A 24876-nucleotide genomic window follows, 5' to 3' on the forward strand; every position below is an offset into this window, starting at 1 on the left:
TCCTCGCACTTTCGAAATGCAGAATTCCACATACTAAGCCAGATAGGACCCGATGGGTCGACTTCACAACGCAGCCGCTCCAAGCGCAACTCTCTCTCGTTCTCATGCCACAACAATAATTAATTTCATCCACACAAGGACCACTCGTGCCATCATCGCCCTGAAATACCACCTCTCCTTAATGGTTTAAGGAGCAGCTGAGGATAACATCAGCAATATCAACATAGAGTCTCTGGACAGCCATCGCAATCGGCAGCATGAAGTAAGGTCGAGCGCTTGTAACTGTCCTGCTTCTGTCGCTAGCATCTATGCCGCGGCCTAGGAGTAGGTTGAAGGTGTCCAACCTCCCGCTCCGGACGGCTTCATGCATCAAACTTGTCCTCCGAAAATCTATGTTAGAGATGCTAATGCCGAAGGAGACACGCACATTTATCAGTGAGCGCAAGCCGCGCGATGTTGCGAGGATGACGTAAAAGGGGAGTTCCTGTTTAAGGTTGCAGGCATGTGGTTTTGTAGAGAGTAAACAGCGGTGATGATAACAGAGTTGTTGCTATATCTGAGAGCATGGGAGTTAGTCGGAGACTCGTCCTCATCCCATTGTCCTTCATAGGCGTCGTTGTAGTAGCCGTCATCCTCCTCATAGGACATCCTTCTCTTCATCAGGGGTCTATTGCGGTTTTTACTGACTTGATCGATCCAACGGTTTACGGCCATTTCAGTAATTGCTTGCTCCCTTGCATAGGCAAGGAATGTTTGGATATTACAGTTTTTCAGGAGATGTTTTGTTAAAGTGGTGTTCCAGAACCCTGTATAGAACCTAATCAGCAATATACTTCTTATATCCGTGTAAATGTCTGCTCAAACCGCAAGACATGTGCATCAATCTCAACTCTCTGATGAAGCAGGGTATGAAATGAGAGGTCCATATTGGAACGTACAGCATACACAAAGGCTGTTGCCCACCAATTCTTTCCACTCTTTCTCAGATTGTACATTCCGTGCCGCAAGCGAGATCTCTGCGATAATCATTTCATGGATCTCAAGTGGGAGGCTGGGTAAGCTGAGCTCCTGATGTTTGGAACTGTGTCCATCACCCTGGACCCCGGGTTCCAGCGATAGTTGCTCCCGTTCCCCTGCCATTGGATGTCACGGGTAGTGTCGAGATTGGATTATTGGATTATATCCGGATTCTTAGTGTTCCCTCTTGCCCTTACTGTGAATAGATGGATTGACTGCGTTTTCCCGTTACCAGGTCCCCAGAAGCATGAAGATAGGCTTGTCAACGTGATGTATTTGTAAATTGTTTATCGCAAGCAACTGATGACAACTTGAGAAATACTTGATGCCGTGCTATTTCAATCAAAGATAAAACAAAGTCAAGAGGAGGTGTTCGTATTTGACGTTGAGTGTCTGTTTGTCCTGAGGAGTTTTCGCTTTGGTCATTGGCAACGAAGAGTCATACATGAAAAATGCCAATTGTTGCCTAACACAACCAAATTTATCTGGCTTGGTTTGATTTTATTTAGCTAGTTGGCTAACTCCGTAGCTGAACGGAGCTCGAGGATTGCGTGTATTGTTATTTCTTTGGAGAAGAAGTACAAACTGAGATTTATGGGAGAAATTAATTTCACTTTTGAGATGACTTACGAAGGAAAATTTTCAGTCACTCTGGAATAGGAACATACTCAGTTGCCTAAGTTGTAATACTTCCCTATCATTAACTATTCATTCAAGAAAGTGTAGGGACAAATATTTCCACGCGGGTATTTGCACACAACCAAACGAGAAATAAGTATGGGATAATGAAGAGGAAATGAAACATCCATGGATGGTAAGAGATGCCACCAAAAGAGCCACTCACGATCAGCGGCTCGACAAAGGGCAACCCTTCACCTTCTTGACTGTATATCCGAGAAGGAACAAATGCACATAGAAAACAAAGGAAACTAACACTGCGCTTTTTTTTAATTTTTTTTTTTTTATGTCGGCTCCTAGTCAACAGAAGCCAAAAGCGAAGCATGAAAACGCAGAGAAATGGGAAGAGCTGAGGGGAAGCACTGTCCATCCATTCCAAATTCAATCCGATCCTATCCATGAGCGCCAACTTCCCATCCGGAGCTAGATTTCAGATCCAGAAGATAATATAATAATAATCCAAACAATAAGTAAGTAAAAAAAATATAAACGATCGGAAAAAACAGAAGGTAGAAAGAAAAAAAAAATGAAAAATACATACATACTCCGCTATGTCAATACTGAAAAGATAACCACTCCCCTTAGTTTATCCATTCCAGTTTCAAAATAACCCCATCTTCCCACCCTCCCGTTTAATTCCCTCCCGCAACTCAATCAAATTAGGGAATTCAAGTTCCAAATCCTTCAGCAGCTGCTCGCCACGATCTTTCCTTGAAAGACGGAGGTTCTCTTCTAAAAGCCGGATGTCTTGTTGTATCAGACGGTGGGAGTCGTGTAAAGAGAGTAGCAGCAGCTCGTCTGCATATTGGCGAAGGCGATGAAGGCGGGACTCGAGGTCCGACATTTGAGATTGGGCGTGATGCTTTGTGGAAGATGTTGAAGAGACGTTGAAGGGTTCGTGTGGGACGACTGTAAGGGGTGGTGGGAGGGCACCAGGAGGATTGGTACATGGCGCAGTTGGGTGAACGTAGACCATGGCAGATGATGATGTTGATGTTGTGAGAGAATGGGTGCGCGAGCTGGGGGTTGTGGGGGTGAGGGGTGAGACCGTTCCACCGCCAAGGTCATGCTTAACGTCTCGGGGAGGGTGCAATTCGTGCAAAGGTGCCATGGGAAGTTTATCGCGTGAAGCTACCGCAACTTTGGCAAAGGTATTTATTCCGTCACTGGATTCAATGCGGCTGGGAGTAGTAGAGTCTATACCACGACCGCAATTCGTATCTCGTTGTGATTTGAGGGGTGGGAGCGAAAGTTCATCATCATGTGGTGAGGGCATTTGCGTAATATAGTCGATCCCATGGAGGGTCTTTCCTGTTGATATGTCATTCCGGGCTGGCCGTGAAACTCTAGAGCTGCCGTCGGATGATCGAGGGAGTTTTGCTGGTGGAAGACCGCATTCTGCGTTCGTTGGCTCTGTTATTATGATATCTCGATCTTTATGTTGGAAGCCACATGAACCATCCGATTTTGGAGTTGGAAGGTCCGGCTGTGATAGTGGCACAGACCTGAAGGTAGATTCTGCTATGGATACCACTGGAAGTGATCGTTTCTGAGATTTAGCAGGGACGACATATACAGACGAGTTTGAGGGTGCCGGAGTTCTCTGGTTTGAATTGAGTCAGAACAAGGAGGGTCCGGCCTGGAGGAGAGAAACATCAAATGAATTATAAATGGAAAAATAACTGACCCGTTTCTGATCGAAAACATTGTCTGTAAAACCCATAATCTTCCCGCGCGGATCGGCAGGTTTGACTCGACGTTTTGAAGCTGGTTTTTCAGACTTTACATATGCGGATGGAAAATGGCAGCACTAATAGAGGGAACCCAACTTAGTTCAATGAAACAAGAGGTTGTTAAAACACTAGATCTGAAAATGAACAGGACTAGCAAGATCACGGAAACTTACCCGACAATTGCACAGTTCCAAACATTTTGGACAAGCCCATAATCCGGGAAGGCGCATAATATCAGCAGAATGCATATCAAAATGACGGAACAGACCACGGAAGCAAAAGAAAGAAGCGCATGTATCGCATCGTCTCCCTTTCCATTCCAGGTGTTCAATCCTGCATAGATGACATAGTTTGATGGCACGGCTCTGGCGTGCCCGCATTAGATCGTTTACCGCAGTTCCCAAGGACTTACGGCGTCCTATATTACTGGTATCCTCGACCTTATATCCTAGAATGGCTTCCCCTCGACAGATGACCCGGGAGCAAGTCTCTGGGGTGACGATTTCGGCCCATGTATAGCTTGAGAGGTGCTCGCAGCTTCGTCCACTAAGGAAGCAAAGCAAGCAGAGGTCGAAATCCTTGCATTCATTGCACCGTAGATGTCGATTCCAGATTGCGGTGCCGCAGAAATCGCAGGTTGCAATAACAGTCTCTGGTATGCGAACTAATGCGATTAGAGTGACAGGTTGATCATCAATCATTTCATCCCTCACCATTTGGGAAAAGAGCTTGGCCAGTAAGGGCAAGTCTGGGGGGAGAGCTCCAGGCTTGTCCTGTAATAAACTTAGCATAGCGCAAGCAAGAGATAGATTGGAACGCGCAACATCTGGGTGGCACAGGCGGTTGAAAGGAGGTTGCACGTAGTTGAGCCCAGCCTCCAGTGATAGTGGGTGCAGGATGTTCCAGACCATCTTCGTGGATATCGCCCCAAGATTCCAAACCTGGTGGGCTGTTGCAGGTGGGAAAACTACAAGCTCTCCGACTCTCTGCTCGTGGACATAGAGAGGGAAGTCTGCCTTTCGTAGTTCGTCGGGGGATAGGTTAAACCAGTCCACATGTGGAGAGGCACCATGAGCGACCATGAATGCATCATATTTGACCTGAGATTCAAAGTCCGTCCCAAAGCAGAAAACGGGCGGGTCTAAAGCGCGAGGTATCAGCTCTGAAATCCCGTATAAAGGAGATAGCTCCAGAAATTGCATTCATACCACTCGCTTCAACCAAAAGATTCAACGCGACGGTGGATGAGAAGCATCTATGGAAGCCAGACCTAGCATGCGTCAATAACGTGAGAAATGCATTGATAAATACAAACTCTGGACACTTACGAGGAGCCTTCTGAGCCGACATAAGCCATCATGACTTCACTGCGGGCGCACGAAGGCAGCCACTGAAATAAATCCACTCTCCCACCCCATTGCACTTCAGGTGGAAGCAGCCTCCTACATACTTCCAGCCACGCCTCCGGACACTGCAAATCCCGTGCATAGAGGTTCTTGAACTCTCTATATGACTGACGCGCCGTGTCTGCAAATTTCTTGAGGGTGAAACTGAGGTCCCTTGACGTACTGCAATTCCGAATTGGAATATCTAGTAAATAGAGTTAGCAAAATACGAGATGTGAAGATATCCACATCCATTTAATAATGGGCTTTGTTTGGAAAATACAAAAGGAGCAGAAAAAAGAAACAAGAAAAGAGAAAGGGAAAAAAAATCTAAATATCTATAGCGCCTTACTTTTCTTCGTCGACAGCTCTATTAAGCTCTCAATGGAAAACAATTTTTTATCCCATTGCGGTAATTTCTCGAAGTCCTGGATCACAAACGGCTGGCCGATGTGTAGTCTCTCGGAGAGCCAGTCTGAAAAGGGATTGGACAAGTCACTACTTGTGTTATTAACACTACCACCGACTGAACCATTGATATTTTGATATCCAAAATTTCCGGCTCCACCACAAACCCCAGTGGTCCTTTGAAGGTCGAGGATTGAGTAGCGCGGGAACTCGAGAAACGGCTTGCCACCAGCCAGCAAGTCCGCGGATCGAATCGAAACAAGCGGGACAACAGCTTGAACATCCGGGGGGGCTTTCTTGAGAGGAACAGTCGACATGATCAAGCCGGCCTAACCAGCGGTCCTCTTCAGTTGAAACAGGCAAAAGTTAAAAGGTCATTGCGTATCAAAAAACGGCTGGGATTGCGATATTCTCTTTCTCTTTTTCTTTTGAGATGATGGAGATATGAGAGAAGATCTTGAAGATATATATATATATAGGCGACGTTATTTTCAAACCCAGGTTTTGCGATATTTGGGACGACTTTCGAGGTAAGTAATCTGAATCGCGGATATGCGTACCTGGATCTAAAGCCCAACGAAACACGGAGAGATAAAGTTGAGGAGCACCAGACGACGCATGGAGCGATGTTATTTAAGTGGAAATCTGAACGGGCCAAAAAGAACCAGGTTGAACGAACAGAATGAGATGCAGCGACAGTCAGGCCTGGAATTTTGCGATGCGAAACGAGGAGATCGAGAGGGGTTGGTTGTGACGGTTGCGCTTTGAACCTCGGAGAACCCGATAGATGGCGGGAGTTATTTAAGGGGCGATTACGGCGATGGTTTGATGCATGAACACGAAGCAACTTATCTTTCAATAATCATTTATTCCCATTACCAGAAATGAAAAACGCGGATGCATGGGACAGCTTTTGAATAAACAAAAAGTAGTTATCAGAAGACGATCTTGGACTGTTGACTCTTCTACGGCGACAGCTCTACACAGAACAGCCAGTTCATTCGCAAAGCATCCGCGTCTTCCCAATTATTTACTAGTTAGGTGACCCTCGGAGGGTTGGATAATAGCTGACCCGACCCTCCTCTTGGGCTCTGTGGCTGACTGTCGAGATGAATCGCAGAGTGCGAGATAAACTCGTCCACCGAGACAGGACCAGCCCTGGGCAATATCAGGCTCCATTATTGTTATATGTGACCGGGTTGGTTAAAGGAGTTAGCACCGGGCTTCAATACCCGGACCCCTCTTCTATTTTTCTGCAAACGATGGGCCGTTGATCATTGAATCAATTCGATAATACTCATAAAACATCCCAAGGTTTCGGGGGAGTTTTCGTCCGCTTCTCTCTTCTCCAACATCGGTAGTTACCCATATGTCGGCGAAAACGGAATACGATAACCGTCAAAAGTTGAGATTGGAGAACAGCTTCCAGGATTGCGAGAGCTCCTGGGTCGGTAAACTGGACTCAACTAGTTAGTTATCCCCGTTTATGATGCCACATCACACCCGTGCCGAGAGACGATGGCAGCAATTAGCAGTGTTGATATTTTTCTAGGGGGCGGACAGGCTTTTGAAGTCCGGACAGTCTCAATAAAAGCCGGGCAATTCCTCTGTTAAACAACACGTGATCATTTCGGTTGCCCCAACTGCAACAACGGGCTCCATCAGCAGTTGATATACACTTGCATCCGTTTCCTCTGCTTCCTTCAAAGATCATCACACCATGGAGAACGCCCAAGCGGTTCAATACCTTGAGTCTCTACTTGGCAAAACGCTCAGAATTCATACAACAGACACAAGGCTTTTCGTTGGTACTTTCAAATGCACTGACAATGTAAGCTCATCAGTATCCACCTCGATTCAACCGCCTTGAATACTTCTCCCCCCAACCCCCCAAAGAATGAATCTCTAAGGAAATAAAATCAATCGATTCATGAATCATCGCATCTGACCACTAACAAACCGTCAACAGGATCGCAACATAATTCTATCCACCACTCACGAATACCGCTACCCTTCCTCCGTCCCCTGCGTTGTCTCCCGCAATGCTACAACTACAGATGATAAACCCGCGAACTCTATCAAAGAAGGCGAAATCCCAACTACTGGTGTTGTTAAGGCCGATATGACTAGTCGCTACATTGGCCTCGTAGTTGTTCCTGGCCAGTATATCACCAAAATTGAGCTGGATGAAATCCATCCACCACAAGTAGGGAGTGCATGCGAGGAACCACTGGGGTGAAGATCCTGACCATCCGCCTGTTGCTGGAAAAGTAAAAAAACGCAGAAAAATATTGAAGTTGAAATCCAAACCACGGCGATTGAATAATTCTTGGAGATTTCTTTCAGCCATTCAATTATTATTAAGTCTAATCCGCGTAAACGTTCTTCGGCCATTTCCGCATGCATTCCCTTTCATGGAAGCCCAGCTTGCGACTGCCTGACAACCAACTGAAATGGGCCCAACTGAGCTTGAAGAATCGTCTCGTCTTAACCAATCTGCGCGGTCGGATGTGTGCATATATGAGAATAGGATTATCGGAGTTCCAGTCCACGAAATGATGGCACGGGAATGGGGAAGAGAAGAGAAAGATTCATCACGTATGCGGTTTTGTGACATATATAGCGAGTATGGGTATGCCAAAGAAAGATGGGCAAATTTACATATCCGGATTGCGTTGAAGTTCTGTCTGTGTTGAAATGGGGCTCACATGGCTATTGCGGCTCGAGTTGTTCTCATGGCGAATGTCCATCATTCGGGCCAACTGAATTGAATTCCTCGCCGGGAGGTTTTCGTGGTCGATGATCTGGGTTATAAGCTCCACTAAGCTCTACCGGAAATATAGATAGGTACCTTCCACCTGCCGGTTATGCCCGCAATATAGCCCACAATATATTATTATTATAACTACCACCCTTTGCTCCCTGATTAATACACTCCCGATTGAATGAAATATGCAATCATCGCGGCCAGGGCGGCCAAAATCTGGCTTTGCTTCAGCATAGCATGTCTGGAAACATGCCAGCTGAATCCCATCAGACTCGCAGAGTAGTCAGTTAATACGAAGCCCAAAGTCACTCCAAAAGCAGAGGTCGCATTCATTTCCCACCTACAAGATTATATGAGCTCACAAGAAGAGTAAAAGTTCCAGTCCCCGTAAGCAATTTCAAGGGGCTTATATATTAAGTACTAAGGTAACTATAAAGTAGGTATCAAAAAAGTGTGCATTGGTTCCAAGCCGAAAGGCGAAAATAGAAATACGGGTTCGATAGTTATATACATGTATATGTATGATCGACTTTGGAGAATTTGAAAGGCAGAAGGGAAGGAAATTTCCTGCAAATATTTATTTCTCACTGGGGTTTTAGCTTTGGCTTTTCATATTTCAATCTTGCTGCTATCTCCTAGATTGCTGCTTCTTTGAAAATTCAAGATTGATACACAACGCGATAAAGACGAACATACAAGGACTGAACTAACTAATCTCACACAGAATATACATCATATTGAACGTACATGGGTAATGTGTCTTATTAGAAAGTAAAATTGAAGAACAACGAGAGGAAGATATATAGAGTGAAACACGCCAAATTCAAGGGTTTTCTAGGGTATAGATAGAGAGCAAAAAAAAAAAAAAAAAAAATGGAACAGAAGAAATTCAGACGTCACAAAGTACATGCAAGACTTCGGAATAGGATAGATCGAATTTAAAACCTCGCTCAGCTCTTATAAGGAACATGGTATTAAACGGAAGAAAGACATAAGATGGGTCTCATATAATTCAGAGGATCAAATGAAAAATAGAAACGTGGAGGGCAAGGTAGATGGAGAGAATACAGTCCAAGATACCATATCAAAATAGGGGCGAAGCTCCAAGTGGGAGAGCTAAAAGTTTCCGCACCAGAACGAGTCATACAGCTCCTGACTAATTCCACCGCGGAAGGGATTTGGCAGTTTGGTACTGTGCATACAACTGCCCCGGGAATGTGGTGGCCGGTGGGTTCCCTTGGGAGCGTAGGAAAGTAAGAGCGACCTCTGCAGCGTCTTCTTTGGCATTGTTTGTATTCTTGCCGTCATAAAAGTACCGCGCGACATATGTTCGCCCCTGGATAGTGACGGTGCTAGACCATGCCGTGCGGCCCCCTGGAACAGAAAGGAAGAGAGAAAACGGGTCAGCAACTGGTAACGACTTGTTCATATTGGTTATAACAGTTTGGTTTCTTGCTCGTCACCATAGAGAGAGCCTGAGCTATATCCAAATTTATCGAGAGAGAAATCGGTGAAAGGGTATTCCCGACAAGAGCTGCAAAACCTTTTCTCCTTTTTCTTTCCAAAGGACGAGAGGAAATTCAAGTGTAAAGAATAGAGGGGGGGTACCTCGACGGTCTGACATAAGATTGAAAACTGGTGTTTGGATATGGGATGCTTTGCAATGATCTTCGTGGGATTTAGTACTTGGCAATGTAGGAGTTTAGCTTTTCAAAGATATGTCAGACCTTGAAGCTTCTCCTGCCATGTAGCAGGTTGAACACAGGTAATTCTGCAGGCAGAATGGGCGGCACTAATGGTAGCCATGCTGAATATATTTTAAAGGATATCAAGATGGAAGGGAAAACTGAGGCAGCTCGGGGATATAAAAATGACTCAACCAGTATTGGCAGTGCTTGGATGGTTGTATAAGGGCAATGGAGAGCAGCACAGCATCACTTATTGAAGAAAAGAACCTTAGAATCTCGATGGGAGGTAAGCAAAAGGTGTTTTCTCTGTGAGGAAAAATATGCTCTTTTGTTTGTTGAGGAATTATGGAAAACAAGAACTAGAAGGATTGGATATCACATTATAAAGTAAGCAAAGCGCAGAGGAAAAATGACAACCCACACATCCATGAACTCTAGTGAAGTTCATGTTGCTTTGACAAGAGCAATGAAGGAGCCTAACAACTCGGTCTGCGTATGTTCAATTAAGTTCCACATTTCTGGTGCCTCCCACACACACTCTCTCTCTGGCATTCATCCAGCCAGCTCGGAAACTGACATGGAGAAGCCCCATTGATCCTGAGACGAGGCTGATGGAACGGCCCGCTGCCTGCACTTTCCATGAGATTCCGTGTTGAACTTCAGGAACTAGGTGGCTAATTAACTTAGGGACCCTGACACACAGGAAAGCAGCTCTCCTAAAAGGGAGATTTGAAAACATGGGATTTGCAAGTGGTTTGCCAGTTGGGGTCAACAAGTCAGACCTTCGATCCAAACACAAGAGATGGAGATATGAAGAGACATTCGGGGATGCAAAAAAGGTCTGGGTTGTCATGGGCAGGCCTGAATAGCTCGATATTGGGCTTTTCAGCCCCCTACGGCTTGGAATAGACAAGACAGTATCAACGCAGTAGTGCAACACTTAACTGAGATGGGCTACTGAACGAGATGGTTGGGCAGAGGAAATAATGAATGAACCCAGCAAAGGCTTGCCAGCTCATCAACAAATTAAAAGGGAAAAGACAGTCAGGGCACAAACAACTTAAAAAGGAGAGTGAGGCATGATAAAGCCGAAGTAGGGGGAAAGGCGGCCAGAAGAGAAGCTTTTAGTTGCGTGTGCTTCCAATCAATGGGCGAACTTGAGGAATAAGAGTACAGCAGGGACTCTCCCCAGCCTGGGCCTGTAAGACAGATATGGAATGAAAACTGACAAGCAAAGAACTGTGGAGAAACCTGAATCTGGATGGGAAGTTACATAGATTGAGTAAGTCCAGGGCAAGTGATTGATATGCTTTCCAGCCAGGCCGACATGCAGGAAAAACGCGGCACCAGCTGGGTGTTATGGACATAGCCCGTCCACGAACTGTCGATTACCTGGAGGTACGTTCCGGGCTTTCTTGCTACCATGATTCGTTTTTTGGTTGGTTAAGTGGAGGTTGGGCACACATACCTGCATTGTCAGCACGATACTCCACAGTTCAGAAAACTCACAAAAATTTAAAATGATTGACGGAGCGGTTTCAAAATAGAAGGGAAAAATTCAGCAAAGAATTGAATGCAAATGTGGACGAATGCGGGGTGGGGTTGAAGCTAAATGATGAAGCAGTTGTGATTCCAGCTTCAAAAAGTCCCCAATATCAACAAGATGATAATTAACTCGATGTTGAAAATACCTATTGATGAGGAGTGAAGCACCCCATTATGAGCTTCTGGAGGGACCATATTAAATAAATAAAGCTGAATTTAATTTATCCAATGTCGAACCAATGACGAGTGAACCAAAACTATATAAATGCTCCAAATCTAGATACGGCTTTCTTACCTCCAAAAAAAGAGATCGTCAATACAAACTGCATGAACTCAGCAAAAAGAAAAAATAAATAAAAATAAAATAAAAACAAATCCCAGCCACGTTTCATCGTTGAAAAGTCCCGTTCATCCCGAATGCTGCCCATTCCACCGGTCCCGGTAGCTAGCTCCTGCGGACCAGCACATGGTTGTTGATGGATGTGATGTATCTGAGTGTCCCCTGTTAACGCCGCCTGCATAATGATCGTATCCTGCGTCTGCACTAAACAGATTTTCCAGAAAGAAGAGTGATGGTTTGCATGAAAAATGCGCGGTACCACGTACATAAACCCAGGCATATATCATGATATGGGTTTGTTGTATGGTAGCGCCAAACGAAATTGAACCTCAATTGCTAGTGTCCAAGACGGTCAGAAATCCTATTCCCAGCTGTAAAATATAATAATTCATTAGATTGGGACAAAGCAAAAAGTCCATGTCAATAAACTTAAGTCATTATAATCAAAATTAGCAGCAAATACATAGTAGAAGACAAGAGGAGGACGACGATGGTTCTATGTAGCCATCAAAGACACATACAACCGCAGGAAAATAGCCTAAGCATGCGTAAACCTCTGCCGGAGTGAGGTGTGTTGAGACCCTGTCGAGCTACGGCGATGGAACACCTTCTCAATAATTTTATTCGAGGCCACTGAGTCCATGCTCTTCATGAGAGATGTGGTCATGGGATTGTGTGAAGAAGAGGTCCTTTTGTTCTGCCATCGACGTTTAATACTGTCGTCTACTAGAGCCATCAGACCAGTGGCAACGATGACACTACATCGTACGTTAGCAATTTGCAGTCATGATGTTTTGATGTGGGGGTTAAAAATTGGTACATACTCAGCAACATCCTGCATGCTTTCATACACTGAAGTATCGCTGATCCACAAAGAGCAGGGCGGGATCCAGCCGCCTTTGCTCCTTTCTTCCAGAGCTTCAAGGGGGGTTAGAGCATCTGGGATAATGTGGGCCACGGGTTTTGACTTGGATGAATGATAGAGATCATACGAGATTTCCTTGGAATCTCCGTCCTTTCGGCTAGTTCTTCGCCATTGATATCTCGTGCTCCAATACTCAAAGTCATAATGCTTGGGGCCTTTTGTACCTCTTCGTTTAACATCAACGTGCGCATAATTGGAGAACTCGAGTTGGATAATGTTTGTCGGCTCAGGGCTTCTGGGTCTAGGAAGAGATGACGTCGAACCTCTCCGTTCATCAACCTTGTCATTATTTTCCGTTATTGACTTACATTTCGAGTCTTGTTTCCACAGACCGCTGTTGGGGTTGATCGAATCAGACCTGGACCGTAAAGTGGAGAAAGCATTACTCAAGGGGCGCTGGAAAGCAGAGAGGTCGGTCGAGGGTTGATGGTACTTCCTGGTTGAATGGCAGACCTCTCTCCCAGATTCCCTACAGTACCGCCGAAGTGAGAATTTCCTAGCATGTAAATCGTACATGCGAAGGTGGAAGAGTATGATTTCGCACTGGCCTCTCTCTGGCTGCGTTGGAATGGTACCAACACGCAAATTCATGTTTCCATCAATTGTGGTATCATCATGTTGTATAAGCAGTCGCCTTGTCGATGGGAACAGCTCTGCGAAGCTTGATGCAGTTGACGGGATAGCCTCTGCCGGAAAATTCTCATATCTGTCGTCAACAATTTCAATTGGCGGTTTGTCATATATGCCATTTTCATCTTCTTCCTGTTCTGATATTATTGTCGAGGCGCATGTGTCTGTTGACTCTCTCTCCTCCACTCTAGCATGAGGGCTACGTTCCTCAAGCGTGATCAACACTGGTCGTTGACTGTAAGCAGTTTGGGAAGTGTTGTGTGAGTGATCAGACCTATCACTAGACGCCCATGTGGTGGAACTATCAGTCCTCACCGCGAGCTCTCGATGCGTTCGTTCGATGGGTTCCATGCTGAAAAGAATTAGAAATGGAAGACGGAGAATGCATCAAAAAATAAAAATAAAAAAAGGTTTATTCAATTGACTCTGCGGGGATTGATGTATGAACCAGGAAAGAGTGAAGTTAATCAAACAAGAGGGTGAAACAGCAAGACAAAACACACACTCTTAAAGTACAAATTACAAATCTGGATACATGGCTGTTCAAGATTCCGAACACTTTAGGAATAACAAAATTGGACGATATCCGCAGGAAGAGAAATACCATGGAGTATAGGAGGGGTTAATACCATGCCAAAGTCGAAGATCGGTATGTTGCGGACGGACACGTCAAAGAGTCCTCAGAACGACGATCGAGTGGGCGGCTGCAAGGTTGGTATGTTGCACCGGCTATGCTGTGATGGGTAATGATGAAACAAGCAGGATAATAACGGGAAATAGTACGAGAAATCCCGAGCCTCAGCTGGGGGGGTTGGATGGTGGGGGTCAAATAAATATCATTGGTAGCGAGAAGCAGGGACTCCATTCCCCAGCTTGAGGGTTAACTCTGCCAGTAGAAGCTTTTGTTGGGGAATTTCGCATCACTGGTGACTCGTGAGTGCAGTGCCAGCCCTAAAACCGGTTCAAACCAACAGTGAGATCACATAGGTGCTACTGACGACTTGTGAGAAGTGTAGATCCGATGCTGCATGCTGTTTGGGTTGGGACTTGGCGCACGATTGATTTATGGTGGTTGAAAAAACATACGAACGGTTGAACTGCGGTGGGTCTGGCTAACTCCTGACGGACTGGTCCCATCATACGACAATTTTCTAGGAGATGCGTTGTACTAAAAGACTTTCAAGCCCTAGCAGAGTTTGATAATGCCAGTCATCTTCATCAGTTTGACCATAGTCCTGCCATCCAGTCGTCACATTCAGCGAATGATCAGTCGACTTCAAATACCTGATCAAAGCATAAACACCAGTAACTGAAAAATCCATGTTGGGGCTATTTTGGATAACGTCCACGTAAATACTCTTTCGCTCTTGACTTTGTTGCCTGATTTCGGGATCGTTTGGGTCCTGTTTTACAACCAGATATCGAAAATATGCATGGAGTGTGAACATAATGGTGTTTAAAGACAAGAAGATATTTTACCTTTGTTCACTGTTTTAAAGGCCGATCCCGTGTTGAACTGGAACCAATGAGCTACAACATCATCTGCATTACCATCAAGAAGCGGCAAATCGAGTGAACTCAAGTGGAGAACTCTGTCCAGAACAGTCCCCGAACTGGCCTTGAGTGCACTCGTCCAGTACATCCTTTTTGTAGTTTGATTGACACAATCGTAGATGCAACTTTGGTCCCATCAGTCAGGAACCAAGCAGGTACCAAACACGACTTGCATAACCTCACTGCAAACATTCAAATGCCGGTCTTGCCCTAACCTCTATTGGTTTCCCGGTACGCGTGTAAGCTGGTTGTCAGCCTTATTTTTTAAGATATTGAGAGAGTAAACCGGTAAAGCGTTTGGTCTAGGTTGTGCCGGTCGCTGTGGGTGAATGTCAAACATAAATCAGCTTGAAGGCTCCCCAGTTTTGGGATATCAGAGCTGCACGGCTGAGTGAACGAAATATTAGCAAATGGGGGTTATGGAGTTCGGTTGCATATCATGAAAACACATGGAGATCACAGGAGACAGTTCCCATACCTATAAACAGACGACTGACAAAGCTCGGATCAGGGGTTGCTGCGCCACAGAGTTAAAAGTAAGTCAACAGCGCGGGTAATTTTAGAAGTCAAGAAGTGAGATATCCACGTGACTTTTAAATTCTGGCCGCGCAGATCCGGTTCTCCGCCCAGATATTCCATATTCAATTGTCAGAGAGAATACTCCGAAATAATAAACACAACATGTACCTGACTTATATCCTTCGAAAAGGAGAAATCGAAAGAGCGGAGAATAACTTAATATAAAATCATTGAAGCACCATGACTGCTCCGCAGCCCACAGAGTTATCTCCAACTTCAACTCAAGCTGACATGTCGCTGCGTACCAGCACCCTCCTCGCAAACTTATCAGCTGTAACAGCCCGCATCGCCTCCGCCTCCGCCTCAGCTGCGGCCAATACCTCTCGAACTAAGACTCAATCCCGGCCTCAAACACAACGTCCCGTTCGCCTTGTCGCCGTCTCCAAACTAAAGCCCGCCTCCGATATCCAAATACTACACAACCATGACCCAAGGCTACATTTTGGCGAAAACTACCTACAAGAACTTCTAGAGAAAAGCAAGGTCCTTCCATGTGGGATTCGCTGGCACTTCATTGGTGGCTTACAGTCTAACAAGTGTGTAACCCTTGCGCGGGACGTGAGGGGCCTGTGGGCAGTTGAGAGCGTGGATACGGAGAAGAAGGCCAGTTTGTTGGATCGCGGGTGGGGGGAGCGGGATGTAGATGTAAATGAAGAAGGTGGGAAGAAGGGTCAAAGCATAAATGCTGGTGATAGATTGCGAGTATTTGTCCAGGTAAATACCTCTGGTGAAGAGAGTAAATCTGGTGTGAAACCGGCGGAGGCCGTGAGTCTCTGTCGGTTTATCAGGGAGAAGTGTCCGCGGTTGAAGTTGCAAGGATTGATGACCATTGGGGCAATTGCAAGGTCGAAAGCAACGACGGTGGAAAATGAGAATGAGGATTTTGTATGTCTGAGAGAGACGAGGGATATGGTGGAAAAGGAACTTGAATTGGTGGCGGATGAGGGAGAAGGGGGGGCGGAAGGCTTAGAGTTGAGTATGGGCATGAGTGAGGATTTTGAAGGGGCGATTGCAATGGGGAGTAACCAGGTCAGAATTGGGAGTACGATATTTGGGGCCAGGCCGCCCAAGGAGCAGGCTCGAGTGGTGTAAAGGGGAATAAAATATTCATCGGAAATCTGTTGGATTTTGGTAGGGCCGACAGGTAGTCACGATAACAAGGGCCATGTATTTGACGGCACGCAATGCTAATTCTTTCCATGATCTCTTGTGTAGTTGAAGTTGTTTTATGTACAAGCACAAATAGAAATAAATAAGAACCGTTCGTATTTGACCAAGAAAATGTGAGGTGCCTTTCTGGATCACGCCCACAGGGGATAAGATGCAAATGTGGAATGGGAACAATAAACCAAAAAAAAGGAAAGAAAAGAAAAAAACCCTTTGAGACTGACAAAACAAAGTGGGGTATGGCAGTTAAGAGGAATGACATGTATAAATACTTTCTTTCTCGGGGGTGTTCTGTATTTCTATTTACTATGTTTTATCTATCCCAATCATCGGAGCCATTGTCGCGAGAGACACCATGGGCTAATCTCTCTTCCATCAGCTTTACCACTGCTTGGGGCACGGCATCTTGGGTCGCGCGGATCGTTAGACGATACATCTATATTCCCGGTTAGGTATACAGGACGAAATGACGGGGTGCCTACTTGAAAGCAGGTAGGATTTTGGGGAAAGATGATGCATACCATCTTCTCATAATTCGGTTCTAACCGCAACAGGCACCCAGTTTTACCACTATCCGTTTGGTAAACCGAACATCCGACCACATTTCTCGAATTGGGATCCACTCCATTAAGAATCTTGAACCTAAATCCTTCAACAATCCGACGCGTGAATGCCTCCGTTATCGTTCGACCCTTACTATGGAGGCCAAACGTCGACTGTGCCTCTAGCGGTGGACCTCCTATTTGACGCCATCGCTTGAAAAAGTCATCAGGTGATAACGTCGACGCGTCCATGTACTTATGCATAAGGACAGGTAGTTGCAATGTGTATGCTTGGAGAGCACCAGCCAGATATGAAATTCGAATAGTTGGTGGCTTGGTGAACGGCCCTTTGGCTTCAAAGCAAATTGTTTGTTGAGTCTGGCTTTGAGCGGGTACATCCGGATCCGGCATATTTTTGGTATCGATCTTAATGCTTTCGGGAGAAGGGTTATCCAGTGTTGTGGTAAATGAGCCAATTGGGAAAGTAGATTTGTTGGTGAAGTATAATTTGCACACGCCCAGATGAACGCGGTACTCGGACCGTAGCCCAACTTGAATCTGGGCGTCTTCAAATAGGACACCTTCGTTTTTGAAGTAAAGTCTGTTGTAACCAATTTCCCAATCAGCGGAAAGATGGGCAGCACTGGCTAGATTCAGTTCCGCGCCATCCGTATTGGATAGCAAATCCAAACCAGCTAAATCGTCCGATGTTGTAGTTTTTGTTGTTCCATTAGAGCCTGGTTTTCCGTTCACAATAGCTGTGAAAGAGCGTTTAAGACCCGATTGTTGGGCCAATATAACTTCCTGCTTATCGGCATTCGCATCTTTCCCACCAACGACCCAGGTTCGCTTGTCGCTAATCCCAGCACTCTTTTGGTGGAGTCGCGAGAGCAGGACCGATGTTCTTTCCGAGAACGGCGGCATCTCATCGCAAACAGTACGAAGAAGGTCATCCGTCGGCAGGGTTGTAAGCGCAAGATACTCACAGGCTCTTTGTTGCAGTTCAGAATCCGGTGATTGGCTGTATATTCGGAACACATGAAGCAGTTGGGGTTTGATCTCGGGGAACAAATTGACAAATTTAACGAAGGATGAAAGGATTAAAGCGCGGGTTGTGTCTGAGCAAAAGCTCATTTTGGCCTGCAAAGCCAAAAATTGTTCAATCGGACTGTATCCCTTATTGTCGGCAATCAGATGCCCAAATTCACCTAGTATATAGCCACCAATTTTCACTAAACTATCGTGACAATCGCCCTTAATATATCCCAACAGGTGTTGCGCGGCGTAGGCTTGGAGCTCCTCATTGTTGGTAACAATCTGGATAACTCGTTGCCAAACTTCATCGCTAACATGGTCACCAGCTAGAGAAAGCAATTTTAGAGAAATATCAATGTACCATTGGGCATCAGTGGCATATTTTTCGGTTAATATAGCAACCTTGAGAACCATTTCTTCGCGGATGGAATAGTCGGCTGTTTGTAAATATCGTAGAAGTTCATTTACAATCGGACGCGCGTTAGAAGTATCACACATGCTATATAAAAGATCGAGGCCTTTGCGTCGAACACTGATATCGCGGTCTCGTAAGGAGCCAAGTATGATATTTTGGTGTTCCTTAATGGGATCAAGAGTCTCCGCTCTCGCTGCAAAATGCGTCATGGCTTCAAGACCAAGGTAACGTACGTTTGTCTCTCGGGATTGTATGAATTTCCCGAGACGTGATGATATTTGCACCATGAGACTATGTTCAGTATCGAGGTGTATAAGAAGGTTAATCGCTTCAAAGAGAACTGCATTTTGAGCATTGTTCTGCTGTACATTTGTTGGCGTTTCCATAGCTGAGTGCATGATCTGTGATATGGACTGTCGGATGAGGTCTCTGACGTGTGTATCATCTACAAGATTTAGGATGTTAGTCAAATTGCTTTGGGAAGAGCGCACTGGAAATTTCCATACCAGAAGGAGGGTAATACTGAAGCAACCTTAGAAGCTTCACCTGAACCCAAGGACACGGCACTTTGTAATATATGTAGTCCGGAGAAATGTCGTTGTCCACGACAATCCTCTTAAGCCGCTGGGCAGCTTTCGCGTAGCTCCCTTTATATCGATCGGGATTATCCTGGACAAGGGCCATAACGAGAGACATAACCGAAAGCGTGACACCCATGTCCGGGTCATCCATTAGAGAGATTATCCGTTCCGCCCACTCCGGTTGGACAATTCCGGGATGCTTACGATACAATCGTAAAAGCGTAAGAGCGGCCTTCTTCTTCACAAACGCCTTCGAGGTCCTACGCAGAATAGTGAGTAAGGGAGCCAACAAAGTATATTATTCAATAGCAGAACAACACTCACGGAGAGATCAAAAGCTTATGCACATCGACGCTTAGAGCTTCACCCATCTCTCTGCCACCGACATTAGCCACCGCATGTAGTGCCAGACAGTTATTTAGCTCATTATAATCCAGGAGGTCTTTCCGGATGCTGTTGACGACCAAATGCAATAGCTCGTGTTGCTCATGAAGAAACAGCGTGACGGCCAAATAACCAATCTGTTTTTCCGAGTACTTGTTCGCGGAGATCAAATTCACAGCTTCCAAGTGTCCAAAATCAATGTCATAGCCTTGTATATAAACGTACAGCAGCTTGCAGACATATTTCTTCTTCTGGTATCCATTGAGGTTCGCGTCCTTGAACTTCTGCCGGATGTTCGCCAGTTCCTTGTTGATCCGTTTCTCTTCCAATTCCCGAGCCCGCGCGTTCCGTAGGTCGGCAATGAACTGAACCAATCCACGCATGGACGACATCTTGGCCGAATTGCTGTCACCAGCTTTCCTGGTGATGGTGTAGTCCTTGAGCTAATTGGGCTCTCCGCAGCTAGCTATGCCACACTACGCACAACGCATCAACCACGCATAGTTCTGCTCGTCAAGGCTAGGAAAATTCAACCAGCATCGTGATGTCTTGAGAATATAAGGAGGATGTTGAGACGACGCAGGATTGTGCGAGCGCGGCGGATTCGGAGATAGTTGGCAAGACGATTTATTCAAGAGCAACCCTGAAGTGTCTCGATTCTACGTGGATAGGGACAACAACAAGAGACTGGAGTTAAAACAGGGTCCGGTAGGTAAGGCAGAAAGCCTGGGGAAGACTGATAGGCAACCAATATGGAGGTGAGACTCCGTTGAAAATGAGTTCTCCTGGTAGCAGGATTACTCTGATCACCGGCTAAATAAATACACCCGATATGGTTTGACGTCGACCTGAACATTGTTGATCACACCCTATTTCCCTATGAAGAATGCGGCGGTGCTGGAACGGATTAACTTTGATGCATCTCTTAACATAGTAAATTTTTTGCTTATTGAGCGCTTACTTCAGCAAGCATCAGATCAGGTGACTCATGAACTGCCCAGGCGCTGGAGAATGCCAGATCGACGCGTTTTCAACTTCGGCTCAAAAATAGCTGATGGTGATTCGATTTGCTGGGCGTCATGACTTTGATATCCGTCCTCAATGGTGGCATTACGGACCCGGTATTTTATTATTGAGATGCTCCTCATATTTTGCATTGGAAGCCACGCGCGCTAACAATGTCACTTCAGAAACCGCGGTGGAAATTTTTGCTTCGAAGCTTGCTTTTCAGGTGGACCTGAATTCCGACACTTCAACGATTCATTGGTATCAGAAATCATTAATTTGTTTTCTTTTTTCGATTAGAAAACAACCCAAAAAGGATAGCTCATGACCTATTGGAGCAACGGGAAGATGAATATATGAAAGTCCCAAGGACAAAAAACGCCTAATGTCAAACCATCATAAATACAAGAAAATTAACACTGTTCATCCAAGGCTCCAAATCATCCCAGTAGCCTTACAACTGACTGATTCCCGGCGAATTCGTTATTGCTGAGATTACCCGTTTCTGCTAATCAGGGATTCATGCACCCATATGCCTTAGGTGGTAAAGTCTGTCTCTGCAGGGAAGTTCCCTTGCGTCAATCGCTTTTGTGCAAATGCAACAGTCTAATCCACACACGCGATGCGACAGGCCGCTATGTTGGATAGCATGTGGGCTTTTCAACGACTCCAGGAAAAAAATTTAAAAAAAATAGAAAAAAAAATAAATAAAAACTAACCCAGAAAACAGCAAAGCCCTTGGACTTGGGACTTGTTTCCCAAAGGAATCCCAAAGCATACTTTGCGAGCTTAGTGAAAATCTCGGCGAAGGAACAAGCTGGGAAAATGGTATCGCAAAGGATGAAAGAAAGGGAAAAAATTCGTACCGGCCGCTCTTTTACCACATGGACTAGTTTTTGATCTCTGTCAAATGTGGCTGATTTTCAGACTCGGCACGTTCGCAATTACAATTGCCAGAAGGACGGCTTCCTAAAAACCTGTCACAGTGGATGCACTTCTTGCTTTCTATAGATCCACTTTCGGCTTGATCATCTTGGGCCTGAAGTGTCATTTTACTCCTTTGCTTTCTCGCAACAGTGTAGGGCATGTTGTTTGCCACATGATGCGTCCCTTGCTTAGAAGCATAGCAGCACGAGAAGAGGTGGAATAGCCATTGGGTACTTCTGTTGCTTTCAGGAGCTCTATTCGCCTGGATAAAATTGGTTGCTTGAAGGTTGGAAACTGGAAAAGAATTGGCTGGTGTATAGATTCAATATTGGGCAATGACGGTGTATGCGATGAGGTAATTAAAGTTCTTTGGATCCAGATAATCACTGGTTGCAACCCAAGGAACCTGGAGAAAAGCTTGTTATTATATTCATCAGCCTTAAGGGGAGCCACCCCGAAGGCCTGGATGATCACTCAAAAACCTAAAATTAGTCACAGGAGCATACTTGAATCGTTCCAACATTAAACACAAAGAACCAATAAAAAATCATGAATTCTTCTCTATTCAACAAGCTGCCCTCCTCCTGTGATAAGTTTAATACCTTAGGTATAGTTGCTATTTCCTGCTGAGGCTCTGAATGATGAATCATTGAGGGATTTAACATTGCATCTGTCCTTATTGGCTGAAAACCAGTTTCAACATCAGGAGTTGAGCTGCTGCTGCTTCACAAGTGTTTGTACTGCAGGTAAAACCAGTGAAAAGAGGCTCCTGTGTTAAAAAAAGCACCTGAGCAAACTCTGACTCATCTCTCTTCAAGCTTTCGTACCCATTCTTCTTCCTATATTGCATCCATACATATATGAAGTACAAATGGCGATGTGATATTCCCCCGTGACTTGATATTTCATTGTTGTTCTCTGTTGCCCTGTTTCAGTCAAACGAAACCAGCGGTCTCCTTGTGTCATTAGTGGAATTCCCTTACTCGTTTATTTACAGTTGTATGCACCAATCGTTCAATAGGCATATAGAAATCGTTTGCTCCGTTTCTTATCTTCCCATACACTCTCTGCAGCCTGTTAAGAATGACGTTTCTGGCCCCCTACACGTCTTTGATGCGGCTTGGCCAAGGGTTAGATAACCTCCCATTTTATGTTATGTCAGATGTCTGTTTACAGACGCTGATTTTGAGTTGTTGTTATTGTCAGGTTCAATTCCTACACCCAACAAATCTGCATTGATGACGCCATAATAATCCATAGTCATCCCTCTGATGCCTCTTTGAATCACTGTGATCTTTTACCGGGCCAGTACCCATTTGGTAACGCAGATTCACCTGAGAGGGATAACTGTGAAGTTGCCCCGGTAGAGACGACTATTCAAGCTACGGACGATTGTCTACAGCTGCAGCCTTCCCCTACGAAACCCGAAAAAGTTAAAGCTACAAATGTTAATCAGACAGTTACATATACTGCCCACGCAATTGACAATCTCGCGGACGTCGTTGACACCCTTAATATCTCCTCCAGCGCTACTATCAGTTATGCGAGTAGCCAGGCCAATGGCTCCACTAATTTTGTCAAGGAAAACAATATCAGCGAGAGCGATATCAATTTCATCGTCTCCGTTAAAGTGACTAATGAACTTCCCATACAGCCAACTCAGTTGGAGTTTCGGGCCATGGAAGGCTTAGATCCTGATCGGTTCTCGGAGGTGTATGGCGATTGCTTTATCGCGGGCTTCCTTGAAGGCGGTGAATTTTCAGCCATTGTTAGTATCAAAGTCCACGACAAGAACAAAATCTCTAGGGTGAAATTGGCGGCGGAAATGCAGCTGTCTGCTACGAATTACTTCCAACCTTTAAGTGGTGCCTTAGCCGAGAGGGAAAAAGAAGATATCTGGACAGATACTGAGCTTAGCATTTCGGTGACATGGTCGGGGGGTGGCAGCATCAAAAAACCCAAAGTACCGCATAACTACACCACCTCCTTTGATTTCTGGCATGTCCAAGTCTAACAAGATTCTATAGGCGAGTTGGGACCTGCAAACTATAATCCAAGCTGCCAATGACTTTCCCGCCCAAGTTTCGAAGTATTCACAGAAAACTCAGGCGATTCTGATGAGCTACAACTCTGTTCGATCCTTCCACGAGTTCAATGCAAAATCTGCACGACCATTTGTCGTTCTTGACTATCGCTTGTGTGGTAACTATTGCCGTAGATTTCTGCATCTACCAAAACACTTAAACTCACAGATTCGCAGAGATATATACTGCCGAGTTGCTCAGTGCATTCATCGCCTATAAAACTTTATGGAAGCTAATCTCGAAAAGTAAGCTGTTAATTCAACACACCAAGGTGCAAGTGATTCTGACTTGTTTTACTAGTTATTAGAAACCCTGAGCTTTATCAGGCGAAAGATGCAACCGACAAGGTTCCCGACCCTATTCAACCTGACTCAATCTCCCTTAACCAAGCCAAAATTGAATGCAGAAAGGGGATGACCATGATCCTTGAGGAAGTAAGGATATTTTCTGACAGCTTCCTGACCTGGGGATTAGTACATCCAAAGCTAATATCATAGACAAAAATGCTCGCACGGAAACCACATCTTGGTATGATTAACGAACAGGGTACTGTAAAACAGCTTCCTCGCCCTTATGCATCAGAAATCGCTGCGAGACTTCCTGTAGGTGTTTCGATATGCCATGTGTCTTCGAGTGTGCGAAGTTACTGAATTCTCACTCTGAACAGGTGTACATTGGATCTCCTGGAAATGGGGACCACCAGGGCCTCAGCCGTGTTTCTTCGATACCTGAGGAAATTAATGTTGTCAATAAATACGTTTCAGGTCCTTCGATCCTCCCACAGCTAGGGGACAATCAAAGGGGGAAGCTTCCCAGCGTTAACGACACCTTCTACTCAGCCACTTCCCCCGATGGACAAGAATATTCCAAGTAAAACCTCCCCCTTTACCCCCAACCCTGTGCCTCAGAAAGTAATCATCACTAAATATCTGCAGCAACAATCCTATCCGCTCCATAGACAACGCGAACGGTCGTGAAGACATGGATGGGAATTGGGGACGCACGAAGGCTAGTCGATCTTGCTTCCTCGCACCTAGCTTCATTGCTACTGCAAGCCTGAACTGCATTGGCCTAGTCTATCGCGTTATCTTACTGCGATGCTTTTTCCCGAAGCCCAAGCACGTGCAATTCAAGACTCCCAGGGGAAGCTCAAATCAAGAGCAGCCCTTTCGAGAACAGCAAGTGGCAGTTATGGCTGGGGCGGTTACCGCACCTGAATCTTGATAGATTCACAGTTTCTTTCCAATGTGAATGGAGAACCGAAAGCGACAGGTTGCCTCGTTATAGGTAACCCATACAATCAATTAGGGAAGTTAGGAATGCAGTTCAGGGGAAGATCAAAGTGTTCTACTAATTTTTAATAGGCACAAACTGTGTAATATATTAAATATAGGTATATATATCAAGATAGATTTAAAATGATAAAAATATTTTAATAACAATTCGTCTCTAATATACAACAAACCTTTGTAAAGAGAGTTGAATAA

General features: G+C 45.2%; 10 protein-coding genes across 10 annotated transcripts; 3 read left to right on the forward strand and 7 right to left on the reverse strand.

Annotated features, from left to right (window-relative positions):
• Nucleotides 1–178: 178 nt before the first annotated feature.
• PAAG_06409 (hypothetical protein) lies at nucleotides 179–1140 on the reverse strand (the record flags this gene model as incomplete). Its single annotated transcript, XM_015845882.1, has 3 exons — nucleotides 179–484; nucleotides 541–806; nucleotides 939–1140. 3 exons carry the CDS (start codon nucleotides 1138–1140, stop codon nucleotides 179–181), a joined length of 774 nt encoding a protein of 257 aa, XP_015700108.1.
• A 1156-nt stretch (nucleotides 1141–2296) lies between these two features.
• Nucleotides 2297–5538, reverse strand: PAAG_06410 (ZZ type zinc finger protein; the record flags this gene model as incomplete). Its single annotated transcript, XM_015845883.1, has 6 exons — nucleotides 2297–3298; nucleotides 3383–3505; nucleotides 3602–4569; nucleotides 4637–4698; nucleotides 4757–5018; nucleotides 5166–5538. The coding sequence occupies 6 exons, from the start codon at nucleotides 5536–5538 to the stop codon at nucleotides 2297–2299; spliced, it is 2790 nt and encodes a 929-aa protein (XP_015700109.1).
• Nucleotides 5539–6941: 1403 nt separating this feature from the next.
• On the forward strand, nucleotides 6942–7460 carry PAAG_06411 (hypothetical protein; the record flags this gene model as incomplete). The annotated part of the gene is made up of 2 exons (XM_002791626.2): nucleotides 6942–7052; nucleotides 7191–7460. The coding sequence occupies 2 exons, from the start codon at nucleotides 6942–6944 to the stop codon at nucleotides 7458–7460; spliced, it is 381 nt and encodes a 126-aa protein (XP_002791672.1).
• A 1684-nt stretch (nucleotides 7461–9144) lies between these two features.
• PAAG_06412 (hypothetical protein) lies at nucleotides 9145–9417 on the reverse strand (the record flags this gene model as incomplete). Its single annotated transcript, XM_002791627.2, has 1 exon — nucleotides 9145–9417. The coding sequence occupies one exon, from the start codon at nucleotides 9415–9417 to the stop codon at nucleotides 9145–9147; it is 273 nt and encodes a 90-aa protein (XP_002791673.2).
• Nucleotides 9418–12099: 2682 nt separating this feature from the next.
• Nucleotides 12100–13467, reverse strand: PAAG_06414 (hypothetical protein; the record flags this gene model as incomplete). The annotated part of the gene is made up of 2 exons (XM_002791629.2): nucleotides 12100–12319; nucleotides 12386–13467. 2 exons carry the CDS (start codon nucleotides 13465–13467, stop codon nucleotides 12100–12102), a joined length of 1302 nt encoding a protein of 433 aa, XP_002791675.1.
• An 800-nt stretch (nucleotides 13468–14267) lies between these two features.
• Nucleotides 14268–14758, reverse strand: PAAG_06415 (hypothetical protein; the record flags this gene model as incomplete). Its single annotated transcript, XM_002791630.2, has 2 exons — nucleotides 14268–14519; nucleotides 14606–14758. The coding sequence occupies 2 exons, from the start codon at nucleotides 14756–14758 to the stop codon at nucleotides 14268–14270; spliced, it is 405 nt and encodes a 134-aa protein (XP_002791676.2).
• Nucleotides 14759–15429: 671 nt separating this feature from the next.
• PAAG_06416 (hypothetical protein) lies at nucleotides 15430–16341 on the forward strand (the record flags this gene model as incomplete). The annotated part of the gene is made up of 1 exon (XM_002791631.2): nucleotides 15430–16341. The coding sequence occupies one exon, from the start codon at nucleotides 15430–15432 to the stop codon at nucleotides 16339–16341; it is 912 nt and encodes a 303-aa protein (XP_002791677.1).
• A 388-nt stretch (nucleotides 16342–16729) lies between these two features.
• On the reverse strand, nucleotides 16730–19765 carry PAAG_06417 (AP-2 complex subunit alpha; the record flags this gene model as incomplete). Its single annotated transcript, XM_002791632.1, has 4 exons — nucleotides 16730–16852; nucleotides 16938–18853; nucleotides 18915–19249; nucleotides 19314–19765. 4 exons carry the CDS (start codon nucleotides 19763–19765, stop codon nucleotides 16730–16732), a joined length of 2826 nt encoding a protein of 941 aa, XP_002791678.1.
• A 1502-nt stretch (nucleotides 19766–21267) lies between these two features.
• PAAG_12225 (hypothetical protein) lies at nucleotides 21268–21465 on the reverse strand (the record flags this gene model as incomplete). Its single annotated transcript, XM_015847740.1, has 1 exon — nucleotides 21268–21465. The coding sequence occupies one exon, from the start codon at nucleotides 21463–21465 to the stop codon at nucleotides 21268–21270; it is 198 nt and encodes a 65-aa protein (XP_015702652.1).
• A 923-nt stretch (nucleotides 21466–22388) lies between these two features.
• PAAG_06420 (hypothetical protein) lies at nucleotides 22389–24613 on the forward strand (the record flags this gene model as incomplete). The annotated part of the gene is made up of 8 exons (XM_015845884.1): nucleotides 22389–22435; nucleotides 22512–23268; nucleotides 23333–23507; nucleotides 23566–23634; nucleotides 23690–23823; nucleotides 23887–23991; nucleotides 24057–24259; nucleotides 24325–24613. 8 exons carry the CDS (start codon nucleotides 22389–22391, stop codon nucleotides 24611–24613), a joined length of 1779 nt encoding a protein of 592 aa, XP_015700110.1.
• Between the last annotated feature and the right edge of the window lie 263 nt (nucleotides 24614–24876).

This window comes from Paracoccidioides lutzii, assembly GCF_000150705.2.
Source record: "Paracoccidioides lutzii Pb01 unplaced genomic scaffold supercont2.18, whole genome shotgun sequence".
NCBI lineage: Eukaryota > Fungi > Ascomycota > Eurotiomycetes > Onygenales > Ajellomycetaceae > Paracoccidioides > Paracoccidioides lutzii.